Below are 22,082 nucleotides of genomic sequence, written 5' to 3' on the forward strand. Positions count from 1 at the left end.
TTTTAATTAAAAAGCCAAAAGGAACCTATGACTCTATAACCCGCACAAAGAAAAACTTCAACATTGTGCTTGAATTCATAAAAAATAATGTTTGTATTTTAAATAAATGGAATTGGAATTTCAATATGGTGTTTGGAAAAAAATTAAATGTAATTTAGATTTTTATTTGATAATTAAAAATAATATTATTTATATATATTAAAAAAATTGTATCGCTTATATTTAAAATTATTATTTTTATAATAATATTTATATAAATATTCATATATTTTTTTATCAAGAACAAAAAATTATTTTTGAACATATAAAAAAATTATTAAATAATTTTTTATGAAATGGAAAAATATAAATTTTATCAAGATGAAATTAAAAATAAAGTTACTAAATTTTGATACATTAGGTTTTTAGTATTAAAAAATAATTTTTTTTAAAAAAAGAAACAATTAAAAAAATTTATAAAATTTTTAATTATATTTTATTTTATCTCTTAAATATATAATTGTAAGGTTCATATACTATTTTTTTGGACATGCAATCACATCCCTCATGATACCATAACACTTTACTCACGGAACTCTCCATTTTTATAAGTGGAGTATACGTCTTCCTAAATCTCGAACCTAATAACTCGTTCAGACCATAAGTACTTGTCTTAAATAAATTTGATTTATGTATATAATATACTATAATAGTCTGAACTAATAACATAGATTTGGGATAAATGATATTTTACAAAATTTTTGAAGAAAATTTACGAATAAGTTATCTAAATTTAAGGAAATTTATATTTTTTTAATAATTTTATTATATTATTATTTTAGTTATGTATGATATGAATTTCAATTACAATTTGATTTTTCAAAATTTTGACAATCTTAATGTTTTTATTTGAAAATAATTACAATACCTTTCAACGTCACAGTCCCATTGCGCCTCAGTTCTATCAAATTGCATGTTACCGCACACTGCAAGCTAAAACCCTTGCCTCGACAGTCGTCACTCACTCTACGGCTGTATATCCGCCGCCGCCGCCGCCGCCGCTTTTTTTCCCAATGGGTGATTCCGCGGCCGACCCTAAATTCAAGCCTAACTCAAGCCCTGCGCCACCTACTTTCATGAGGGATGAAGCATATCTCCAAACTGTCATCAACAGGCGCATCGAACTTTTCCAAGCCATCCAAAATCAGCAAAACATTGATCGCCTCACCCTTTCTTCCGACCTTATCCGGTAAAACCCATCCCTGGATTTTCATTTCTTGATCATTTTCCTGAATTCTTTTTAATTTTTTGTTCTTGGCTGCAATTAGGATTACATTAACGGATGGAAAAGTGAAAGAAGGGAAGAAGTGGAGTACGACGCCTCACGATGTTGCCAAGGAGATATCGAAGAGCTTGGCGTCCAATGCACTGATTGCGAAAGTGGATGGGGTTTTGTGGGATATGAGCCGGCCGTTGGAAGGGGATTGTAAGCTTGGGCTCTTCACCTTTGACAGTGATGAAGGCCGGGATACTTTCTGGCATTCGAGTGCGCATATTCTCGGCGAGGTAGGATTTGCTATTTCTCCTATGTGATCTTGTCAATCCTTTTGAAATGAATACTTTGTATGTTTGTTTGTTTTTACTCGTGATTGTAATAATGATTCATTGATGGTTTCTTTGTAGTCTTTGGAGCAGACGTATGGGTGTAGATTATGCATAGGACCATGTACAACGAGAGGCGAGGTGATACCTTTATTCTTGGATTTCTTACCTTGATCGTTGAATCTGAAGTTTTTAGAAAGAAATGGTCTTTTGAGAGTTTTTTTGTTTAACTTTTCCTCACACACCTTATTTGAATATGATATACGGTTACAAAAGTCTCTGCTTTGATTGGTTCTGCTTTATATTTGACGGACTCCTCTTGGAGTCTTTATTAAAAAACAAATGATTTTGCTAATTAAGGGACCAACAGTACATGTTTATTCATGCTCATGTAAAAATTTAAGCTGTGTGTGACCACCTCCATTGGTCACCCCTGGCTCCTCCAGTGGCTTCCTTGCTCTCAAATATCATACAAACTATTAGTAAATTGTCTTGAATCGGTTGTATGACTTGCAGGGTTTTTATTATGATGCGTTTTATGGTGATCTTGGCTTGAATGAAGATCACTTTAAGCAGATTGAAGCTGCGGCAAAGAAAGCAGTCGATGTATGTTTCTTTTTATTTTTTGAAATCGGGTATAGTTTAATCTTAGTGCCTATGTGGTTGTAATCACACCTGGCTTCTCTTAATGGTAACACAGATAGGTTTATGTTACCTGCAGCTCTCTATCTGCATGTGTGTGTGACTGTGTTTGTGAGTTCTATTTAATTCTGCTCTACCTAAAAATTACCAGTTTTCATCACTTGTTCATGGTATTTTCAGTGTTCTATACTGTTCCTTGTGCATTAGGAAAAACAACCGTTTGAACGCATTGAAGTTACAAGGGATCAAGCTCTTGACATGTTTTCAGACAATCTATTCAAGGTCTATAAACTTGCAAGTTGTCATAGATTGTGCCTATGTTTTAGTTTTTGATTCAATATGTATTTGGAAATATGAGTTATATCTTCTCTCATTTTTTATCAGGTTGAAATTATCAAGGATTTACCTGAGGATAAAACTATCACTGTATACCGATGTGGTCCTTTGGTTGATCTATGTCGTGGACCCCACATACCCAACACATCTTTTGTGAAAGCGTTTAGTTGTTTGAAGGTGAGATCTGACAATATTCGCTAGGAGAATATCCACATTCATCAAAATTAAATTTAATCTTTTTTATTTTGTATATTAGGCATCATCTGCATATTGGCGTGGAAATAAAGATCGCGAAAGCTTGCAAAGAGTTTACGGAATATCTTATCCAGACCAAAAACGTTTGAAGGTGACATTTGCCTGTCTCTTAATGGCTAGCATACAAGATACCTGTTATTTGCATGAGACCATCATCCGTTTTGTGATTTTATTATGGTCAATTCTTGCAGGAGTACAAAGCCATGCTGGAAGAAGCTAAGAAATATGACCATCGAGAGCTCACCAAGAAGCAAGAGCTTTTCTTTTTTCACCCTCTCAGGTAAGAATTTGAGACACCTAGCTTACTGCAAATATGCGGGTGGGTAAGTTCATGACTTCTATTAGATATTTGTTTTCTGCTATTTAGCCCTGGAAGTTGTTTCTTCCTACCTCATGGTGCTCGAGTTTGCAACAAGTTACTGGAATTTATAAGAAGTCAATATTGGAAGCGAGGTTATGAAGAGGTAAATAATGCAATTGCCCCTGAGACTACGAGGAACTATGCATGCTTATCATTTTGTCGCAACTTGTTTCCTTATTTTGATAGGTATGGTCTCCAAACATGTATAATATGCAACTCTGGGAAACATCAGGTCATGCTGCAAACTACAAGGAGAATATGTTTGTGTTTGAGGTTGGACTTTTGCCTTTGGTCGCTGCAAATCTTTGATAGATTTTTTTTTATCTTTTCGAGGGAATAAGGTGATTGAGGTTATCTTTCTTTTCACATTCACAATATTTTATGAATGTCTGGTTAATTAACTTCCTGTATTGAAATAGATTGATCACTTAATCAGTGATAGTTTATGAATTATGATGTTTTGAGAAAAATAAGTTCAATTAGGTTACCTTTCCTTTTACGATCTACTATTTTTTTATGCATGCCAACATTAAATTTGAAGGGTGCTGCTACTTCTTAAGCAAGTGTTCTCTTTCTCGTGTAGTAACTTTGAGTTTGATGAATTTCGGGTTATTTTTATCCGATATGCTTGATGAAAAGGTGTTTCTGAAATCCATTGCAGGTTGAGAAACAAGAATTTGGGTTAAAGCCAATGAATTGCCCTGGACATTGTTTAATATTTGATCATAGAGTTCGATCATATAGAGGTTAGTATCGCATTATGTTCTTTTGCATCTTTTTGAATAGCTTGAATATGTCAGATGCCGTGGGATTGAGATGATTATCGAGGCATGGACTGAACATACTGTATTTACCTATTGGCTGGTTTTGTATTTATTTTCCTTACTGAAAATGCTAACTAATTGATGCAGGATAGTCTCTTATTAATATAATGCACATATTTTCTATTTATTTATTGATTTTATTCACTTTCTCTATGATGTAAATATCATTTTTGGCTTGCACTTTTGTTTGAAAAGTGCAGCCTGTTCATTTTTTCTCTTCAGATGTGTTGATTACTTTTTTGGCAAATATTTTGGTCAATTTTTTTTTATGTGCTTTGGGTTTTGTTTCAGTATTTTCGTGGAAATAGTTAGCTAAATTTTTGAAAAAGAATGTGACAATTTGTTATAAACTTATATGTTAATTTGTTTTTCAGAGGGAGACATTTTCTATTGAATGAGCCTTGTCATCTAATAATGTGTTGGTAAAAGTGGTGCCACATGATTTTAATTTTTTAGTAGTATATGAGATGTTTTAAATTTTATGAATTTAGTGAGTTGGGTTAGCAGCAGCCCATCATAAAATATGTAGTTTTTGGCAGTAAAGAAAAAAAAGACTTGAACATAATGATTTAATAAAGGAATTGTAAGAATGGGTGAAATTCATTTTCAAAGAAGAAACCGGAAATAAGGTAGATATATACTTTTCATTTTAGGGACATTCAAAGTTGTATTTCAGAAATCTAATAAAATATTTCAATTTCCAATGTAATCTGATGTCAGTTACATCTGGAAGAAAAAGGCTTTGTCACGAGCTGGGCTCAAACTAGCAACTCAGGGAGGAAAAGATATACCCAGCTCATGGTTTATTAGAAGCCCACAAGACATGCGGCTGGGCTCAGGTCTCAGCCCTTGCATCTCGACACAGGACAAAGCGCAGTACTTTGATGTAGCGTGTGCGTTAATTGTGAGGCCCTAGCCTTGGTATGCATTAAAGGATCAATGCACTTTTTAAACTTGTCTCAGATGTATAGATAGTAAATCTAGTTGAAATGATAGTAAATCTAGGTGAAATGCACGATTATAGTTATTCATTTTTGCTAGTAGACTAGTGAGTATTTGTTTTATGCTACTCGATATTTGCGAGGTACAATATTTGGTTATGTATTTGATTTTTTTTTATATATTTTTAAATTTTTTTCTATATTATCCTTATGGCACCTCACTTTGATCAGGCATTTGTCACACAATGTCCCTTGCTCATCAGCCCTAGAGTATCCATGTGTTTAATGAGCGTTGCTCTTCTAATGACCATGACGCACCCCGACAAACTCCCAATCCTTCTGATCATTACAAATGATATTTATTTTAATTATTCCCTTATAATTTTACATTTCAGAACTTCCACTTCGCTTGGCTGATTTTGGGGTCTTGCATAGAAACGAAGCAAGTGGGGCACTTACTGGTTTGACTCGTGTCAGGAGATTCCAACAGGTTTGCTGAGCTCGTATTATGAGTTTGAGTAACAAAAGATTGAGAAATGTTCATCATTGCTTGGATGAGCATCAGTTTTTTAAGTCTTTACTTTGATGCCATACAAGTTTTTGTTCTGTGACTGATTGAGGTAATTGACAACGGGGTTTTGGTACAGGATGATGCTCACATCTTCTGCAGGGAGTCCCAGGTGAGATATTTTCATGCACACTTCTGGCTGTTATTCATGTAAAATATGATTTTTGACTTTTTCTTGCAATCATCAGATAAAAGATGAAGTCAAGGGTGTTCTAGAATTCATCGGTCATGTGTACAAAATATTTGGATTCACCTTCGACTTGAAGTTATCTACGGTAATGGGATTCTGTTCATGACATTGGAATGTCCATTTTATTTTGATCATTTGGGCACATAGGACAAATAATACAGGTGATTTACTTCCATGCTATAATGCCCGTTGAGATTTTCGCACATATTTTGATGCGTCTCTCCCTATTTTCCTTTAAAGACATAGGGTCATGTGAAAAAAATGAAAGAAGGAATTGATAGAAACTCAAAATATAGGATAACAAGTACCTATTCCCTGAAAAATGAATGAAGTGAATGGTGGAAACTCAAAATATAGGATAACAAGCATAAATTCAACTGTATACTAGTGCTGTTACACTATGACATGATCAACTCTAGCTATTAAAGAAGAAAAAGTAATAATATTATGGTTTTTGTGCTACAGAGACCAGAAAAATATCTTGGAGACATACTGACATGGGAAAAGGCTGAAGCTGCTCTTGCAGAAGCGTTGAATGAGTCTGGCAAGCCCTGGGAGGTAGTTTTTTCATTGCAGCGCACAAATTAAGTTGTCGCATTTTCCTTTCTATTGAAGATTTATTGAATCGGTCCTTGTTATGCTTGTATTATAGTTTACTCCCTCGAACTAACCTTCAGATCCTTTATATTAGATAAATGAAGGTGATGGAGCATTTTATGGACCAAAGATTGACATCAGTGTTTCTGATGCAATGAGGAGAAAATTTCAGTGTGCAACACTTCAGGTTTACAGTGATATTACTGCCTAGTTTATTCTATCCTGATCCCCTGTATCATGCCCAGCGAATTACCAGTTAAGATGACCATGAATTATCAGGTGGTCAATGTGTCATTAAAATGAGATGGTAAAATTAAACAAATTAAAATATGCTTTATAAAATTCAGTTTTTAATATTTAAAGATTATTTTCATTGTGAAGTAATGGACTTTTTCAGCTGGACTTCCAACTTCCTGCCCGTTTCAATTTATCTTACTCAGCAGAAGATGAAACTAAGAGGGAGAGGCCTGTTATGATACATAGAGCCATTCTTGGCTCTGTTGAACGAATGTTTGCAATACTTTTGGAGCATTATAAGGGTAAATGGCCATTTTGGCTCAGTCCACGCCAAGCAATAGTTTGCCCTGTCTCTGACAAGTCACAGGCATATGCGCTGCAGGTTGAGTGTCTGAGCTTTTGTGTCTTTGATTTTCTTTCTAAAATTTGCCATAGCTTATTAGGTTGAGGAGGGGACATAAACAGAAGTATTTGCAGTTATGGGCCCCTCGCAAAATCAATTGAAAACTTGAATAGCACATTTGGTTACTAGTGTTTTTGAGTTGGATCTGACAGGGTTTCAGTTTGAGTATTGATTCAAAGTTCCTTCTCTTTTATACATTTACTCAAGGTATTAGGTTGCAGTAAGCACGTCTTTCCTCCTCTCATAGTGGTATAAGTTGTAATTCACCTTTCACATGTTTGGTCATGTTTGTCTTTTGAATAGTTGTCCCTGAAGACGTTTTTCACCATGAAAGATTAGCTTAAAATAATTCCATTTTCATCTGCTATTGATTTCTGAAAGATCCTAGTTCTCTGATCCCTAGTAGGTATTTCCCTGAAGTCTTTGAATTCCTATTGAACGTAGGTTCGTGACCGCATACATGATGCTGGATTTTATGTTGATGTTGATACAAGTGATCGAACAATCAATAAAAAGGTATGTATAGTTTGTTTCATTTTCACGACGGCCCGTTCTTAGTATCTGATGATGAAATGTTCCTTGTTCTGCTAAAAGCTTACTTGTAATCATTAACCTTACGAAATACTGTGAGTTCTGCTTCTTCTTGTCGATGTATGTGCTGACAAAACAATCTTGTGCTATGATGATCGAGCTTATACTTTCTATCATTTGATATTTTCATCGAGAGCCTCAGATCTGACCCCATTTGTCTCCCGTTGGGGTTCACTTTAGATGATGGCCTGTGTACTCTTGAGGGTTTTCTTTGTATCCTTTTTTTTTTGGTGGCTGCATGATTCATAGAGAGACAATGGTATTCATTTCTAGTAGAAGATCGTTGATTATGTTCTAATAGACTAGAAAGTAGCCAGAAAAATTATTTGCATCATGGATAACATGAAAAATTATTTGCATCATGGATCCATGTTATCCTCCTGCTAATTTCTAATGAAATGCTGAAGTTCCATGAGAAGCATAAAATCGATCTGTGAGCTAAACAAAACATCTGTCCGCAGATAGTAGACTCGCGATTCTAATTTTAGAAGTTCAACATATGTCATGATGATTTTGTTATTTATCCTAACACGTTGATTGTGGGAACTTAAAGGTACGAGAAGCTCAATTGGCACAATACAACTATATATTAGTTGTTGGCGAGAAAGAAGTTGGAACTGGACAGGTGACGTCCACATCCCATCGACATGTATCCGATTTTATCTTGCATAGAATATTTTATCAAGAAAACAGGTTTTGAAGGTGTCTGCTAGACATCGCGCATAAAAAAACCTTCAAGAACTCAGGTTTTGTAGTAGTACATGCAGACGCAAGGATTTTCAAATTTTGGAGGAGAAATAGAACTTCCTGAGTGGGAAACAGATGCTATTGTTTTTATGCGATCAAACATTGTTTAATTCATCCATTGTCAGCTCAGTGCTCCTAAACTCTTTGTTTTGTAATTTAGTATTCCCTATATTGATTTCTTGTCTCTATTTCTAGGTGGCGGTCAGAGTTCGAGATAACAACAATGCTAACCTGAAGAGTATCGAAGATCTTTTGAATCACTTCAAGGATGAAGTGGCAGCTTATAGGTAGTGTAGTCCCTTTTGTTACTGGAAAGAATCACGTATTCCCGCTTTATTTGCTAATGTTATTTAATGAACAAAGAAATTTGGTGTACACGAATACATAATATATTTTTTTACACTTCCATTTTGTAATTTGATTTGACGATGTCGGGATATGATATATTTCGATTTAATTTTACAAAAAACAACATTTGATATTTGTAAGCACGTTAAAGATTAGTCATTCAACTCTGCAGTCACGGCAATAAAAATTCTTCACGCGCTTCCGTTCGAAATGTTACATTTAGGTGACACCTTATGTGTTAAAAAACATTCCTGATATGAAGGAAAGAGTACACAAAACAAACAAATCAATTCAATTCTTTGCAAAAGAAATAAGAAGATATTATTATACTTTGATAAGCTTTGGGTGTGGAAACCATTTAGCAAGCAAACCAATTAACCAAGTGTTGCAGCAGTGCATTCCAATTGTTCTTGTTATCGTTCATACCACCTTGTCACGGTGACTGGAATAATGGCTTTGAAAAGAGGCAGATTGGATTTTTGCTTTTGCAGTTCTGTGGAACTTGGCTGTGTAAATAACCGTACTGGAAAATCCTGAGTGATTAAAGGGAAGATGATGATGCTTATTGTTAAATTGAGTTGGTCAGGTTTGTTGAGGCTTATCTCATCAGCAATTTTTGGTTTTCCATCGATGCAAGAGCAGCTTGTGTCGAGCCAATCAAAAGCTCAGGGACCAACCGTATGATTACCGTTAATTTGAAAAAGCAGCAAAACATGTTAAGTGGAAAAGACCCTTGTACAAAACAGAACAAAACAATGGAAGACAAAATCATCATCATCTCATAAGAACCACTGTGGACAACGAAATTTATAATGACAACTCCCTCAAACTGGCACATTTGCTCATAATTAAACCATATATGTGAAGATAGGGAGATAAAGTAAATAGGAATGTAGGATTACTTCAAGAATCATAAGCATATAGAAGAGGGAGAAATGATGGTTGACGACGTTGACTCAAATGGAGGAGCCTCGGAAAGGATAACAGTGGAGGAAAAATGAATTTGGTTGTTCCAAACCCAATCAGTTCCTTTCAGCTGCCATAGCNAAAAAAAAAAAAAAAAAAAAAAAAAAAAAAAAAAAGGAAAATGAGAGGATGCTTTTCGGCTGCGGAGAGAAAATAATTCCCCCACCTGGAGCATCAAAACCTCTCGCTTCAGTAGTCTGATTGTTCGTTTATTGCATGTTCTGCAGACTGCCACATGATCTTACNATATCTTTTGTATCAATAAAGAACTTCTTTCCTTTCTACCCCTCTCCAAGCTAGATTAAATAATTTGTCCTCACAATTATTGCAAGATGAATTAATCTTTATACTATCTAAGCATGGAATAGTTATAAGTTGGTTCCGTTAGAAATTTTCTTAAAAATCATGTTTCTACGTATATATTAACATGATAAACAATATGCAGAAATAAATCGAGTGTTACCTCCGACCATTGAAATTTTTTAATTTCTTTGCTTTTTCTTCCGATTGATGCCTTGTAAGCACTCAACACACTCTGTAGCTGGTGTATATTTTTTTTTATGAGGTGTGTGTTTAGGGACCTCAATCACCGCTATTTATAGGCGTTTCGCATATCGGGAGCCAAGAGTCAAAAGAAGAAGCGTGTACGCCTCTCAATTTTCTAACGTTGAGGCTGCGTACGCATGTTTTGTCAAAATATGTAGACAATGGTCGTCGCCATTTTCTACACGTTTAATCTTCTTCTGATATGTATCACTTTTTTCTTAAAGGTTCGTGAAAATTGCATATTTTAATAACAATTATCGATTTATAAATGTAATGATAGGAATACACAAATCTTATCAAATTATAGATATATTTCCAATTTACCATAATTTCTTCTGGTTAACCTTGATGTCTCATTCTTAACAAAAGACAGTATTATATTACGTGAAACATATCGATCTGATTTAAAAATTAATATTTTTAACATATAAAAAATATATGTTGCAAAATTAACTGACAGTTTGACTTGAGTTTGTGTCTTGGAGCAATAGTCAACATGCAAATGGATTGAAGACCTAAAGGCTAAAATCCATCAACATTTTAAGTAAAGTTTGCTCCATTAAATCACACACAAAACTCGCTCTCATTTCCAAAAATAGCCTACGTCACCCGACTCATCCTCCCCGCCATTATATTTACCCACGACTTTCTTTATTTACCTTTCTTTGTGCATGGATTCTTCTACACATCTCCCGCCTCACCCCACCTCCTCTGTATAGAGAGAGCGAGGGAAGAGCTTAATTCATCCAAGCTCATCAAAACATATTTGCTATTCAAAGAGATGGTTCAGGTCAAAAGGATACTCTTGTTTGCCTTCTTTTCTGTGCTGGTGACCAATGTCTACGGCCACAAGAAGAAGGGGGGGCCTGTCGTCACTTACGACGGGCGCTCGATGATCATAAATGGGAGCCGGGAGTTGCTGTTTTCGGGTTCGATTCATTATCCGCGTAGTACTCCCGAGGTATGTGTTTGTGATTATATATTTTCATTGTATGTGATTTGATATATGGAAACAAGCTGGGCCTAGAATATTGAAGATTTGATCGTATATGTGTGTGTATGTTGTTGCATTGTGTCTAGATGTGGACTGATCTGATACTCAAGGCTAAAGAAGGTGGGCTGAACCTGATACAGACGTATGTGTTCTGGAACATTCATGAGCCTGTTCAAGGACAGGTGATTTAGATTTGTGTGACACACCCTTTTTGTGGTTTAAAAATGGTGGAATTCTTGATTAGTTTAAGGTTCTTTTTCAGGAATCTCGCGTTTGTGATGTTCATAGTCTTGTTTCTTGATGTTGCAGTTCAATTTTGAAGGGAACTATGACGTGGTGAAGTTCATCAAATTGATTTGGGAGCATGGGTTGTGGGTAACCCTCAGGGTTGGACCCTATGTTGAGGCCGAATGGAACATGGGGTACTCTGATTATTTCAACAAATGATAACCTCAAATTATTCATTTTTCTCAAAAAAATTATATTTGATCCTTGTTCGTTCACAGAGGATTTCCATACTGGCTAAAAGAGGTTCCCAACATCACATTTCGCTCCTATAATGAACCTTTTATGGTAACTATGCGAGCATAGCGGACTTGTTTCGTCTTAGTTTATCCTTAGAATATGACTTATGATTTCAAAGTGCAGTTCCACATGAAGCAGTACACAGAAATGGTCCTTAACTTGATGAAAAAAGAGAAACTCTTTGCTGATCAAGGAGGTCCTATTATCATGGCTCAAGTATGGTTTCTTATTTACTATCAAATAAAATTTACTCCAAGAATTTAATAAATATAACTAATTCACCATTTCATTACAATGTAGATCGAAAACGAGTACAACAACGTCCAGCTAGCATATAAGGACGCAGGGTTAAAATATGTCAAATGGGCTGCAGATATGGCTGTTGGTTTATACAATGGTGTCCCCTGGGTCATGTGCAAGCAAAGGGACGCCCCCCAAACAGTGGTATGTTTCTGCTAGAATTTTTATCCTTTTTCGACCCCTTCTTTTTTGTGTTTAATGGAGCATTAATTTAGTACCATGGGTTCTTTGTTTCTATGATGTAGTTCTTTTGTTTCTTCAGATTAGTACTTGCAATGGAAGACAGTGTGGAGACACATTCCCTGGTCCAAATGGCCCTGACAAGCCTTCACTCTGGACTGAGAACTGGACTGCACAGTAAGTTGTTGAAGCTTTAGACAAGATCGAATAGATCATCATCGAAGCCTTATGATTAATTTTGGTTTCAGATATAGAGTATTTGGAGATTCTCCATCCATGCGAGCAGCGGAAGATATAGCATATTCCGTTGCTCGGTTTTTCGCAAGGAATGGTACCCTCAACAACTACTATATGGTATGCATATTATCATGTGATATCAAATTCCGAAATTAAATTAAATTAAATTTTTATTCTTTTTTGAATAAAATCTTGATGCTGAACCCCTTGTAACTTTTCCTAGTACCATGGTGGAACGAATTTCGGCAGAACTAGTTCATCTTTCGTTACCACTCGTTACTATGATGAAGCTCCACTAGATGAATATGGTAATCAGACAGAGAGTTGACCAAAAGTGAACTGATTTAGAAAGCAGATCACTTAATTTGTCTGTATGTTTATAGGTTTGAAGAGGGAGCCTAAATTTGGTCATTTGAGAGACCTGCACAGGGCTTTCAGATTGAGCAAAAAGCCTTTGCTTTGGGGAACTCAACATGTTAAAAAAATCACCCCGAATCTCGAGGTAAAAAAACTTGAGACACCACATGCCAATTTGCGTCGGATCATTGATTTACCCCACCCATTTCTCTTTTAAGATCACGACTTATGAGAAAGCGGGGACGAACATTTGTGCTGCGTTCTTGACTAATAACCACACTAAGGCATCTGCAACAATCAACTTCAGGGGTGTGGACTATTACCTACCTGCTAAATCCATCAGCATCCTCCCTGATTGCAAGACTGTAGTTTTCAACACTCAAACGGTAAAAGAAACTCGAATGTTTTTGTGCTCTTAGCTGTGAAAGGTTTAATTTCAGGACTCCTGATTCTTCTCTTCACATACATCCGCAGGTTGTTGCACAACATAGTTCAAGAAATTTCCACGCATCAAAGAAAGCATAGGTCACAAAATGGGAGATGTACAAGGAAAGCATTCCTAGTATCAAGGACTTGGAAGTAAAGAGCAAGACGCCTAAGGAACTGTATGGCTTCACAAGAGATACATCAGATTATGCTTGGTACAGCACCAGGTACGCATGCATAAAAAGGACAGAAGGAAATGAATGTATGCTTTTATTTTAGAAGAAAAGGAGATGATCTTATTGTTGATATTGTGTAGAATCTCGTTTGAAAGGCGTGACTTGCCAATGCGTGCTGATATCCTTCCAGTCCTTCAGATTGCAAGTCTTGGACATGCTTTGCTTGCGTTTGTCAATGGGGAATACATTGGTATTTTAATGTGAAATCTATGGTCATCAAAAACTTTTACCGAAAATGAAAGTATTTCTTTCATCTATAAGGATTTCTTTATTGTTTTTCCAGGATTCGGGCATGGAAGCAACATTGAAAAGAGCCATGTTTTAAGCAAGCCAATAAACTTGAAGCCTGGAGTTAACGATATCACATTGTTGGCCATGACAGTTGGTTTTCCTGTATGTTTCTTGTTACATGGTCCACTTTCGCTTTACAAATAAATATAAAGTGATCTGGTAAACCAGTTTTTTGGGTTTCGACCCTTCTATCGGACTTGTGGCATAACATTAATACATGTGTTCATTATTGACGCGGTAGAATAACGACATGCGCAAGAACTATTATCAAATGACTCGAATCAGTATTGACAATATGATCATATTTGCATCAAAGACTGAATCAAGATACGTTCATTGAAAATGAGCTGTTGTGGATGTTGGTCTTTTAAGTTTTGGGAAATATTACCTGTCTTCCATTTAATACAGTGATAGCTATGGGCTGACTAGTTAACATAATGACTTTTTCCATCAAATAAGAAAGTTTTTTGTGAATTCAAGTTCTTTTCTTCATGTTTAACTAATGCATTTTTCTTAACAAGGAGTTTTTCTAGGAAGATAAAATATTAATTTGAAATACAGAATAGTGGAGCATACATGGAGAGGAGGTTTGCAGGGCCAAGAGCTGTCGCACTACAGGGTTTAATGTCTGGAACTCTTGATATTACTATGAATCACTGGGGCCAACAGGTGACACACAAATGACGAGTTAGACATGTAGAGTTAATGCAATTGATTCAAAACTTCGAAATTGAGTTGGGATAAAATAAATGTCCAGGTTGGTGTAGCTGGAGAGAAGATGCAACTACACACAGAAGAAGGATCAAGCAAGGTTCAATGGGTACCTTCTAATGGGCCAGGCGGAGCCGTCACCTGGTACAAGGTAACTGATTATCAATAGAAAAGACCTAAAATTATGAAGAATTTTAACGTATATAGATAGTTTTTAGTTCAAGAAAAAAGCAAAAGTTACACAATATGTGCTTTTGATCGGACAGGGATATTTCAATGCCCCAGAAGGTACCAGCCCAGTTGCTATCAGAATGACAAGTATGGCGAAGGGCATGATCTGGGTCAATGGCCAAAGCATTGGCCGATACTGGGTTTCTTACCTCTCAGCCATTGATAAGCCCACTCAAGAAGAGTAAGTTATCTCCCATGCAATGCAAGTGTCCATGTCCCGCAAACAAGATTGGAGAACTATATATATATTTCACAGTATCAACCACTTCAAAATGCTATTCGAACTTTCAGGTATCATATCCCAAGATCATACCTGAAGCCAAAGGGGAATCTGTTGGTGATATTCGAAGAGACAGGAGGGATCCCAGAAAAAATAGAAATCTTGACAGTGAACAGAGATACAATCTGCAGTGTGATCACAGAGTACCACCCACCTCACATAAAGACATGGGAAAGGAAAAACAACCAATTCAGAGCGGTGGTGGACCCTGTGAAGGCAGCGCACCTGGTCTGCCCGGACAAGAAAGTCATCAGTGCCGTCGAATTCGTGAGCTTCGGAGAGGCTGAAGGTGCATGCGGTGCTTTCATACCTGGGAAATGCGATTCTTCCAAGGCTCACAAAGTTGTCGAAGAGGTATAAATTTTTCTCTCATTACATACGGTGCCCCAAGGGTGCAGAGTCGAATCTACCACCCCTGGGACAATACCATCGAGTTAACGTGGCACGACCACGACTAAAATACATACAAGGAAAATTTCAGCCTACCTTGTGATGCACTGCCCCATAAGGCAATCACACGTACACCCATGAGGTGATCAAAGGCCCAGATTTAATCATCATGTAAAATCAATGGCTCAGATCTTGTGGGACACTGCCCCCACAGGTAGCATCGACACTACCATGATACTTGTATTGTCTCACTAATTTGTTGGTATGAACAACAGCAATGCTTGGGCAAGACCGAGTGCACGATTCCATTTGAAAGAGAAGTGCTTGTCGATGCAGACAAGGATTCTTGCCCTGATATCGCCAAAACACTTGCTATCCAAGTCAGATGCGCACACTCACAGAAGAACAGTGCTTAAATCTATATTTTGTCGTAATTTAATGCCGGATTGCATGAAAAAACAAGGCGGGTGTTTCGACAGTTTTGATTTGTTTCTGTTTCATTTTATTCATTCGATACTAACAATTAGTAGCATAGAGCAATCTTTGGTAGCATCGAAGAGCTTTCACAACTTTCATATGTGCTTTTGTCGATACAATGCTATATCTATGTTTAAAATACAATGGACCCACCCCCCCCCCCCCCCCCCCCGGGTTCCCAATACAATGCTATATTTATGTTTAAAATAATGAAGAATTAGCATTTCTAAGAATACGTAATTTACCATTCAATCATAAAACATGAGGTGAGCCCTAAATTTTGTATTGAATTGGTTATATTCTAGTTAGAATTCAATTTGAATTTAGAAAATTTTGATATTTTTTCTCGAATTTTGATTCATTTGAAATATTTGAATTTGTTTGCGTGTTATTCCAAAATAAGTGCTCGAAATACATTCATTTAACATATAATATTATATTCATAAAATACTAAAAACTCGCGAACATGGGTATGTTTCATAAGATTGTAAACAAATCAAATCGACTTGAAAAATATTGATTTTTATTTGAAATTATCGAATTTGGGCGTATGTTATTTTGTTAGATAATATTGATCAAACAAAATGGCGAGAGCATTTGATCAGTTAACAGAATGTGTTTCAAGATAGTAAACAAATCAAATCGAGTCGAAAAATATATATTTTTATTTGAAATTATCGAATTTGGGCGTATATTATTTTGTTAAATAATATTGACCAGACAAAATGGTGAGAGCATTTGATCAGTTGACATAATGTGGGCCCAAGCCCAAAGCAAAAATCCGTAGCTTAACTCTAAGAAAAAGACACGTACGCTTTACTCGTTTACACTCAACCCCGCAAAATGCTCATCCGGTCCGGGAGATCCAAAATGTCAAATTACCCGAAGGGCAAAACAACTCGATGTCGGCTGAATCGAATAGAGGACAATAATGTCTTTCTACACCTTGGGCAAATAAATGTACTTGAAAATGTAATAATAATAATAATAATAATAATACAAACAAATAAATGGGGTGACGAGAGAGGAGAGGTGGATGGATTGTCAATGGAGTTTCTTTCTGGAAGATACTTGGTGGAATATTTGAGATTTTAGAGTAATTTTTTTGTTTTTAAGCTGCGTTAAGTTTGGATTCAGGTTCCTGAAATTTCACTTCAAATTTGAAAGATAGGCGTATTTGTAGATGGGATTTTTCAGCACAGTATTCGGGCTTGTTGGATTTGGTGTTGGGATTTCATCTGGTCTGGTGATAGGATATTACTTGTTCGTCTACTTTCAGACCTGCGATGTTAAGGTGTTAATCTCTCTCTCACACACGCATTACTGTCGTATACTGTGATTTTCGTTCCGTTAATTGTGAACTGGTTGGTTTCTTAGTGTTTAATGCAGTAGCTCGTTTAATAAAGATTCCAAACATAGATTACTTGAAGTTTCTGTTACGGATGTTGTGATAAATTCATCAGCAATTTTGTTTAGTTTCATCGGATTGTTTCTTCTATGGTGTGAAAGTGAACAAAATTGAGGTTTGCAAACGTTAAGATATATTAGTTGTTGGTCATATCTAGTGGGCAGCAGAAGTTTAGTGTTGACTTTCCATTGGAGCAAGTTGCTTGTTAAGGGTAAATTTTAAATAACACGAAGAGTTCCGAAGGAAATGATAAAAGTTTCTGACTGTTACTTTCATCAGGATCCTATCGTTCGCCGCTTGGTTGAGCATGACTCAGAAAATTTGCATGGACTGCTTCCTGAAATACCCTTTTGGGTTAAAAATCCAGATTATGATCGAGTTAGTTGTTCGTGACTTCAATAAACTCCTTTTGCATTCAGTTTTTTCACTTACATGTTTCTGTCTGGTTTTTGTTGTTCTTATGTCACTTTGTCAACTGGAATAAAGATGGATTGGCTCAATAGGTTTATTCAAGTTATGTGGCCTTACCTGGACAAGGTATTGATTTGAGTTTATATGGTTTGCAAATGCTTGCATGGTGTGTAAAATTCAGATTATCAACTTTTTCTGCACTGATTATCTATACATCTTACAGGCAATTTGCAAGACGGCAAAAAATATTGCTTCTCCTATCATTGCTGAGCAAATTCCAAAATATAAAATCGAATCTGTTGAATTTGAGTCACTAACTTTAGGGTCACTGCCACCTACATTTCAAGGTCAGTTAAGCTATTGCTATCGTCCCCGTTCATAAATTGACTTGGGAAGCAACACCTACATTGATAATATCGTGGAAAAGGTTAATCAAAACAACCACTTTCGTGCTTCAGAAACTTTTAAAACTTGTGTTATAAGATAATGGCGATTGTTGAAAGCTTTCCATTAGTTGATGAGTGTATTTGTGCATAATTTGTAAAAAATGATAACCGCAGAAAAGTTCTTCAACTGTAAAATTAATTTTGAGTCATTCTAATGTTGGATTCAGTAATAAGAATGCCTTTTGGACTCTGAGAGTAGGAGTTTCTTGTTTATCTGAAGCAACTCTCTAACATGAGGGATGATGATGGGCTGGCTTGAGGCTGACTATCAACAAAATTCCATCTCTAGATTGATTTGGATGTATCTCTGTCTCATGTTTTTGTATTTGTGATGGTTCATAATCTGCAATGTTATGGTTTCTTTGATTTGACTAAGTGTGGTGTGGAAGCTATTTTACTTGCTGGACTTAAAGAAAATTGTCAATTTACTTATACCAGGTATGAAAGTGTATCTAACCGAAGAAAAGGAGTTGATTATGGAGCCTTTTCTAAAATGGGCAGGGAATCCTAACATCACAGTCGCTGTTAAAGCATATGGATTAAAAGCCACAGTTCAGGTTGCCTTCTATTTAAGTATCATGGGTAGTTCACAAAGCCTACGTTGTGTTATCCAACATAGAGTCGGTCATTTGACAAATAATCTTATTATTTTCTTTTTTAAAAAGGTTCTTTTAATGTCCCAGGTTGTAGATTTGCAGATCTTTGCTCAACCACGGATCACCCTAAAGCCTCTAGTTCCCAGCTTTCCGTGTTTCGCTAACATTTTTGTGTCTCTAATGGAGAAGGTTGGTGATGAAATATTTAGTAATCAAGACACGGGGTTTTATAGAGTAACTACATATTTTGTTGAGCAACTTCAAAAGTATATTGAAAGGCTGTTGAATTTGTTTTTGTCCTCTTAGAAATGCTTATGAGTTATGGTATGTTCCGCTGTTAATATGTTTTTCGAGACACGTCTGAAAGTTAGGAGTGCTCATTCATCTGCTCAGCATAATGACACTAGTTTATTAATGTTTTTTGTTCTTTGTTTCGATTGCTTTGCAGCCTTATGTTGACTTTGGATTGAAGCTTTTTGGTGCTGATCTCATGTCAATACCTGGTCTATACCGGTTTGTGCAGGTATAAGTCCCTTAAAGTTACTGTAACACACACAATTAAGCTTCTATACAAGTGTGCAATCAACCATTTCTCATTCTGAAAAGAATGTCAATTTTCTAGTAGCATGCATGTTAATGGAAATAAGCTCTAGATTTTGGGTACATTTAGATTTTATTTGCCTTGCATTAGTACTTAGAGGTCGCGATGCATGCAGCTAATAATGTAGCTTTTAAAGGTTATTGGTATTAAATTTGTATTTTTAAGGTTATTGGTATTAAATTTGTATTTTTCTTGATTCTGATCTTAACATTGTTAGTATTTTTTATTATTCCTGTGGATTCTTGTGAATGACCAAAGTAAAACAAGAAAGATGTAAGTCACTTGAGAATAACTGCTAATTAATATAGTGTTAATTTCTAGTAATGCTAGAGAATTTAATTATGTGTGCTAATCATAGAGTGAGTTTTTCGTGGGGGAAATTTTTTTTTTGCAGGAGCTTATCAAAGATCAGGTTGCTAACATGTATCTGTGGCCTAACACCCTTGATGTGCAAATTCTGGATCCAACAAAGTAAGCTGTCTTTCTCTCTTTTGTATTTCTATACGCACATTCTAAAAGTCTTGCCTTCAGTAGAGTCTTTATGATTTTCTTTGTGAACTTTCAGAGCTATGCAGAAGCCTGTTGGTATCCTTCATGTAAAGGTTTTGCGAGCTACAAAGCTGAGAAAGAAAGATTTATTGGGCGGATCGGATCCGTATGTAAAACTGAAGCTCACAGAATCAAAGGCTCCATCAAAGAAAACAGCAGTGAAGCACAATAATTTGAGTCCTGAGTGGAATGAAGAATTCAGCATTGTTGTAAAAGATCCAGAAACACAAGCATTAGAACTCATCGTTTATGATTGGGAAAAGGTATACAGTTCCAGTGGCAAGTTAAAAATGTTTGTTGCTTATGTTTTTATGTGTAACTCGAGCTTTTTATATTTATTCAGGTTGGAAAACATGACAAGATGGGTATGAATGTAGTTCCCTTGAAGGAACTTCCCACCGATGAAGCAAAAGTTATGACACTGGATCTTCTTAAGAACATGGATCCAAACGATGTTCAGAATGACAAGGTGCGTGGGCAGATTGAGGTGGAGTTGACATACAAACCTTTCAAGGAGGAAGATATGCCTCACAATACTGAAAATTTAGGAGCGGTGCAAAAGGCTCCCGAAGGTACTCCAAGTGGGGGAGGGTTACTAGTGGTTATAGTCCATGAAGCTCAAGATGTCGAGGGAAAACACCACACTAACCCTTATGTCCGTATCAATTTCAAAGGAGAGGAGCGAAAAACAAAGGTTTGCAAGAACTTCTTTCTCCTAAGGTGTCTTGTTATGTGTGTATGGTGCAAGAAGTTTCTGTATGAGATCTTGATCAGAACTCGGAACTGGAAATGCATAATGATTCTAAACCCTGTTGGATACTCCCTGACATCCTAGTTTTCTATCCTTTCATCATCTAAAAACTCATAATTTATTTACTGGGAGCAAGTTTACCTGAATTACATTCCATTGATGCTTCTAAAATTTAAAATCCAGATTTGGTCCTTTATATGAAGATTTTAGTTATTACAGTGTAGGTGGAGCTGTAACAGAGGTTCTTTTTACGTGGAAAACTCGTTGAATCTTTCTCTTTTTTATTCCTGCTGAGAACTGCCTACTAATTATACTGATTCTTGCTTTGTTGTGGACAAAGTATATTCTGGTCTGGCTGTTCTAACATTTTATATCCGTTGATACAGCAACTAAAGAAGAGCAGGGATCCGAGATGGGAGGAAGAGTTCTCTTTCACGTTGGAAGAACCTCCTACGAAAGAAAGGATGCATGTGGAAGTGTGCAGCACCTCGTCTAGAATTGGCTTGCTGCATCCTAAGGTATCTCAGGCACCTTTCTCTCTTTAATGTGGAGTAAATTTGGGGCTTCCGTTTTACCTGCACTTCCGAAACTAAATGCTAAACCACGATCTCATTTATCGAAAAATATAGTCGTTTGCTGATAAATTTTTGAAGTACAAAGTTTCAAAAAACGTATAATGCCTAGCATGTATCAACTGTGGTACATTGCTTTGCATTGTTATTATCAAATCTTTATTTTGATAATTTGAGGAACGGTTTCGAAATCTATTTTGGAAGTATCTACACTCTCTTGCACTTCATGTTTGAGATTTCACTACGAGTGTTTCTATTGGAATGCAATTTAAACAGCCATTTCCTTGACAATCTCTAGGTAAATCGAAGCCAAAAATCAAAGTAATGAGTACATGTATTTTTTATTCTTTGTATTTATTGAGAAAATCTTTATTTTGCCATTTAAACTCAGGAAACACTGGGCTATGTTGATATCATACTGGCAGACGTCGTCACCAATAAGCGAATGAACGAGAAATTCCACCTTATAGACTCCAAGAATGGGCGACTCCTGATCGAGCTGCAGTGGCGAGCATCTTAACCTCTCGTTCTGTTCCCTTCTGGGAAAGTGAAATAACCTCTTGTGAGCACAGTTTCTACGTTAGTGCAGAGAAAAATCCGTGGAAGGACAAAATGTTTCGAGCTTGTTTCCTGTCATTATATATGTTGGTTGTGTACATTTTGAGTTGCATTTCTGCGCTTAATTCACTCACTGGTTCACGTGCTCTTCTTGCGTATGCTTTTTTATGCAACCTTTCAAAGACATTAACGTTTTGAAATAAATGATTGTGATGCATAGTAATTTGATACAATGGATAAGAGAGTGATTGATAAATACTATGGGCTCGTGATAAATAATTTTATACAAGGATAAAATATCTCTTTTATGAGTTGATAATTTTAATTTAATGATAAAAACACCATAAATGATTTAATTGTATTCAATATATAAAAATCTTAACCTTTATCGTTATCCTCTTTCACCGTCCCATCAAATATAT

General features: G+C 36.0%; 3 protein-coding genes across 3 annotated transcripts; all 3 read left to right on the forward strand.

Moving 5' to 3' along the window:
* The first annotated feature begins 920 nt into the window (after positions 1 to 920).
* On the forward strand, positions 921 to 8,731 carry LOC140984199 (threonine--tRNA ligase, mitochondrial 1-like). The gene is made up of 20 exons (XM_073451449.1): positions 921 to 1,228; positions 1,308 to 1,545; positions 1,663 to 1,722; positions 2,098 to 2,187; positions 2,431 to 2,505; positions 2,608 to 2,736; positions 2,816 to 2,905; positions 3,006 to 3,094; positions 3,182 to 3,278; positions 3,362 to 3,448; positions 3,837 to 3,921; positions 5,336 to 5,430; positions 5,588 to 5,620; positions 5,697 to 5,783; positions 6,164 to 6,256; positions 6,390 to 6,482; positions 6,693 to 6,914; positions 7,380 to 7,451; positions 8,080 to 8,151; positions 8,469 to 8,731. The coding sequence occupies exons 1-20, from the start codon at positions 1,053 to 1,055 to the stop codon at positions 8,562 to 8,564; spliced, it is 2,079 nt and encodes a 692-aa protein (XP_073307550.1). The 5' UTR covers positions 921 to 1,052; the 3' UTR covers positions 8,565 to 8,731.
* A 2,073-nt stretch (positions 8,732 to 10,804) lies between these two features.
* Positions 10,805 to 15,795, forward strand: LOC140984198 (beta-galactosidase 13-like). The gene is given in 19 exon segments (XM_073451447.1): positions 10,805 to 11,094; positions 11,214 to 11,309; positions 11,437 to 11,549; positions 11,634 to 11,700; positions 11,776 to 11,868; positions 11,953 to 12,096; positions 12,215 to 12,309; positions 12,381 to 12,486; positions 12,593 to 12,677; positions 12,753 to 12,871; positions 12,945 to 13,112; positions 13,201 to 13,379; positions 13,469 to 13,578; positions 13,672 to 13,781; positions 14,241 to 14,348; positions 14,437 to 14,541; positions 14,657 to 14,802; positions 14,913 to 15,255; positions 15,567 to 15,795. Coding segments are annotated over 19 exon segments (2,508 nt in total). The 5' UTR covers positions 10,805 to 10,914; the 3' UTR covers positions 15,708 to 15,795.
* Positions 15,796 to 16,771: 976 nt separating this feature from the next.
* LOC140984563 (synaptotagmin-1-like) lies at positions 16,772 to 21,807 on the forward strand. Its single transcript, XM_073452081.1, has 12 exons — positions 16,772 to 17,062; positions 17,456 to 17,554; positions 17,663 to 17,713; positions 17,811 to 17,934; positions 18,472 to 18,590; positions 18,717 to 18,818; positions 19,078 to 19,152; positions 19,625 to 19,701; positions 19,796 to 20,042; positions 20,123 to 20,473; positions 20,917 to 21,048; positions 21,494 to 21,807. Exons 1-12 carry the CDS (start codon positions 16,952 to 16,954, stop codon positions 21,620 to 21,622), a joined length of 1,617 nt encoding a protein of 538 aa, XP_073308182.1. The 5' UTR covers positions 16,772 to 16,951; the 3' UTR covers positions 21,623 to 21,807.
* Positions 21,808 to 22,082: the final 275 nt, after the last annotated feature.

This window comes from Primulina huaijiensis, chromosome 9 (assembly GCF_012295235.1).
Source record: "Primulina huaijiensis isolate GDHJ02 chromosome 9, ASM1229523v2, whole genome shotgun sequence".
NCBI lineage: Eukaryota > Viridiplantae > Streptophyta > Magnoliopsida > Lamiales > Gesneriaceae > Primulina > Primulina huaijiensis.

Excerpts from the sequence above, each read along its gene's own strand:
- LOC140984199 (XM_073451449.1), top strand. The coding sequence starts at position 1,053 with ATGGGTGATTCCGCGGCCGACCCTAAATTCAAGCCTAACTCAAGCCCT. Across the intron at positions 3,279-3,361 it reads GGAAGCGAGGTTATGAAGAG|GTATGGTCTCCAAACATGTA; the intron begins GTAAATAATGCA and ends TTATTTTGATAG. Across the intron at positions 3,449-3,836 it reads AGAATATGTTTGTGTTTGAG|GTTGAGAAACAAGAATTTGG; the intron begins GTTGGACTTTTG and ends AATCCATTGCAG.
- LOC140984563 (XM_073452081.1), top strand. The coding sequence starts at position 16,952 with ATGGGATTTTTCAGCACAGTATTCGGGCTTGTTGGATTTGGTGTTGGG. Across the intron at positions 17,555-17,662 it reads AAAATCCAGATTATGATCGA|ATGGATTGGCTCAATAGGTT; the intron begins GTTAGTTGTTCG and ends ACTGGAATAAAG. Across the intron at positions 17,714-17,810 it reads TGTGGCCTTACCTGGACAAG|GCAATTTGCAAGACGGCAAA; the intron begins GTATTGATTTGA and ends TACATCTTACAG.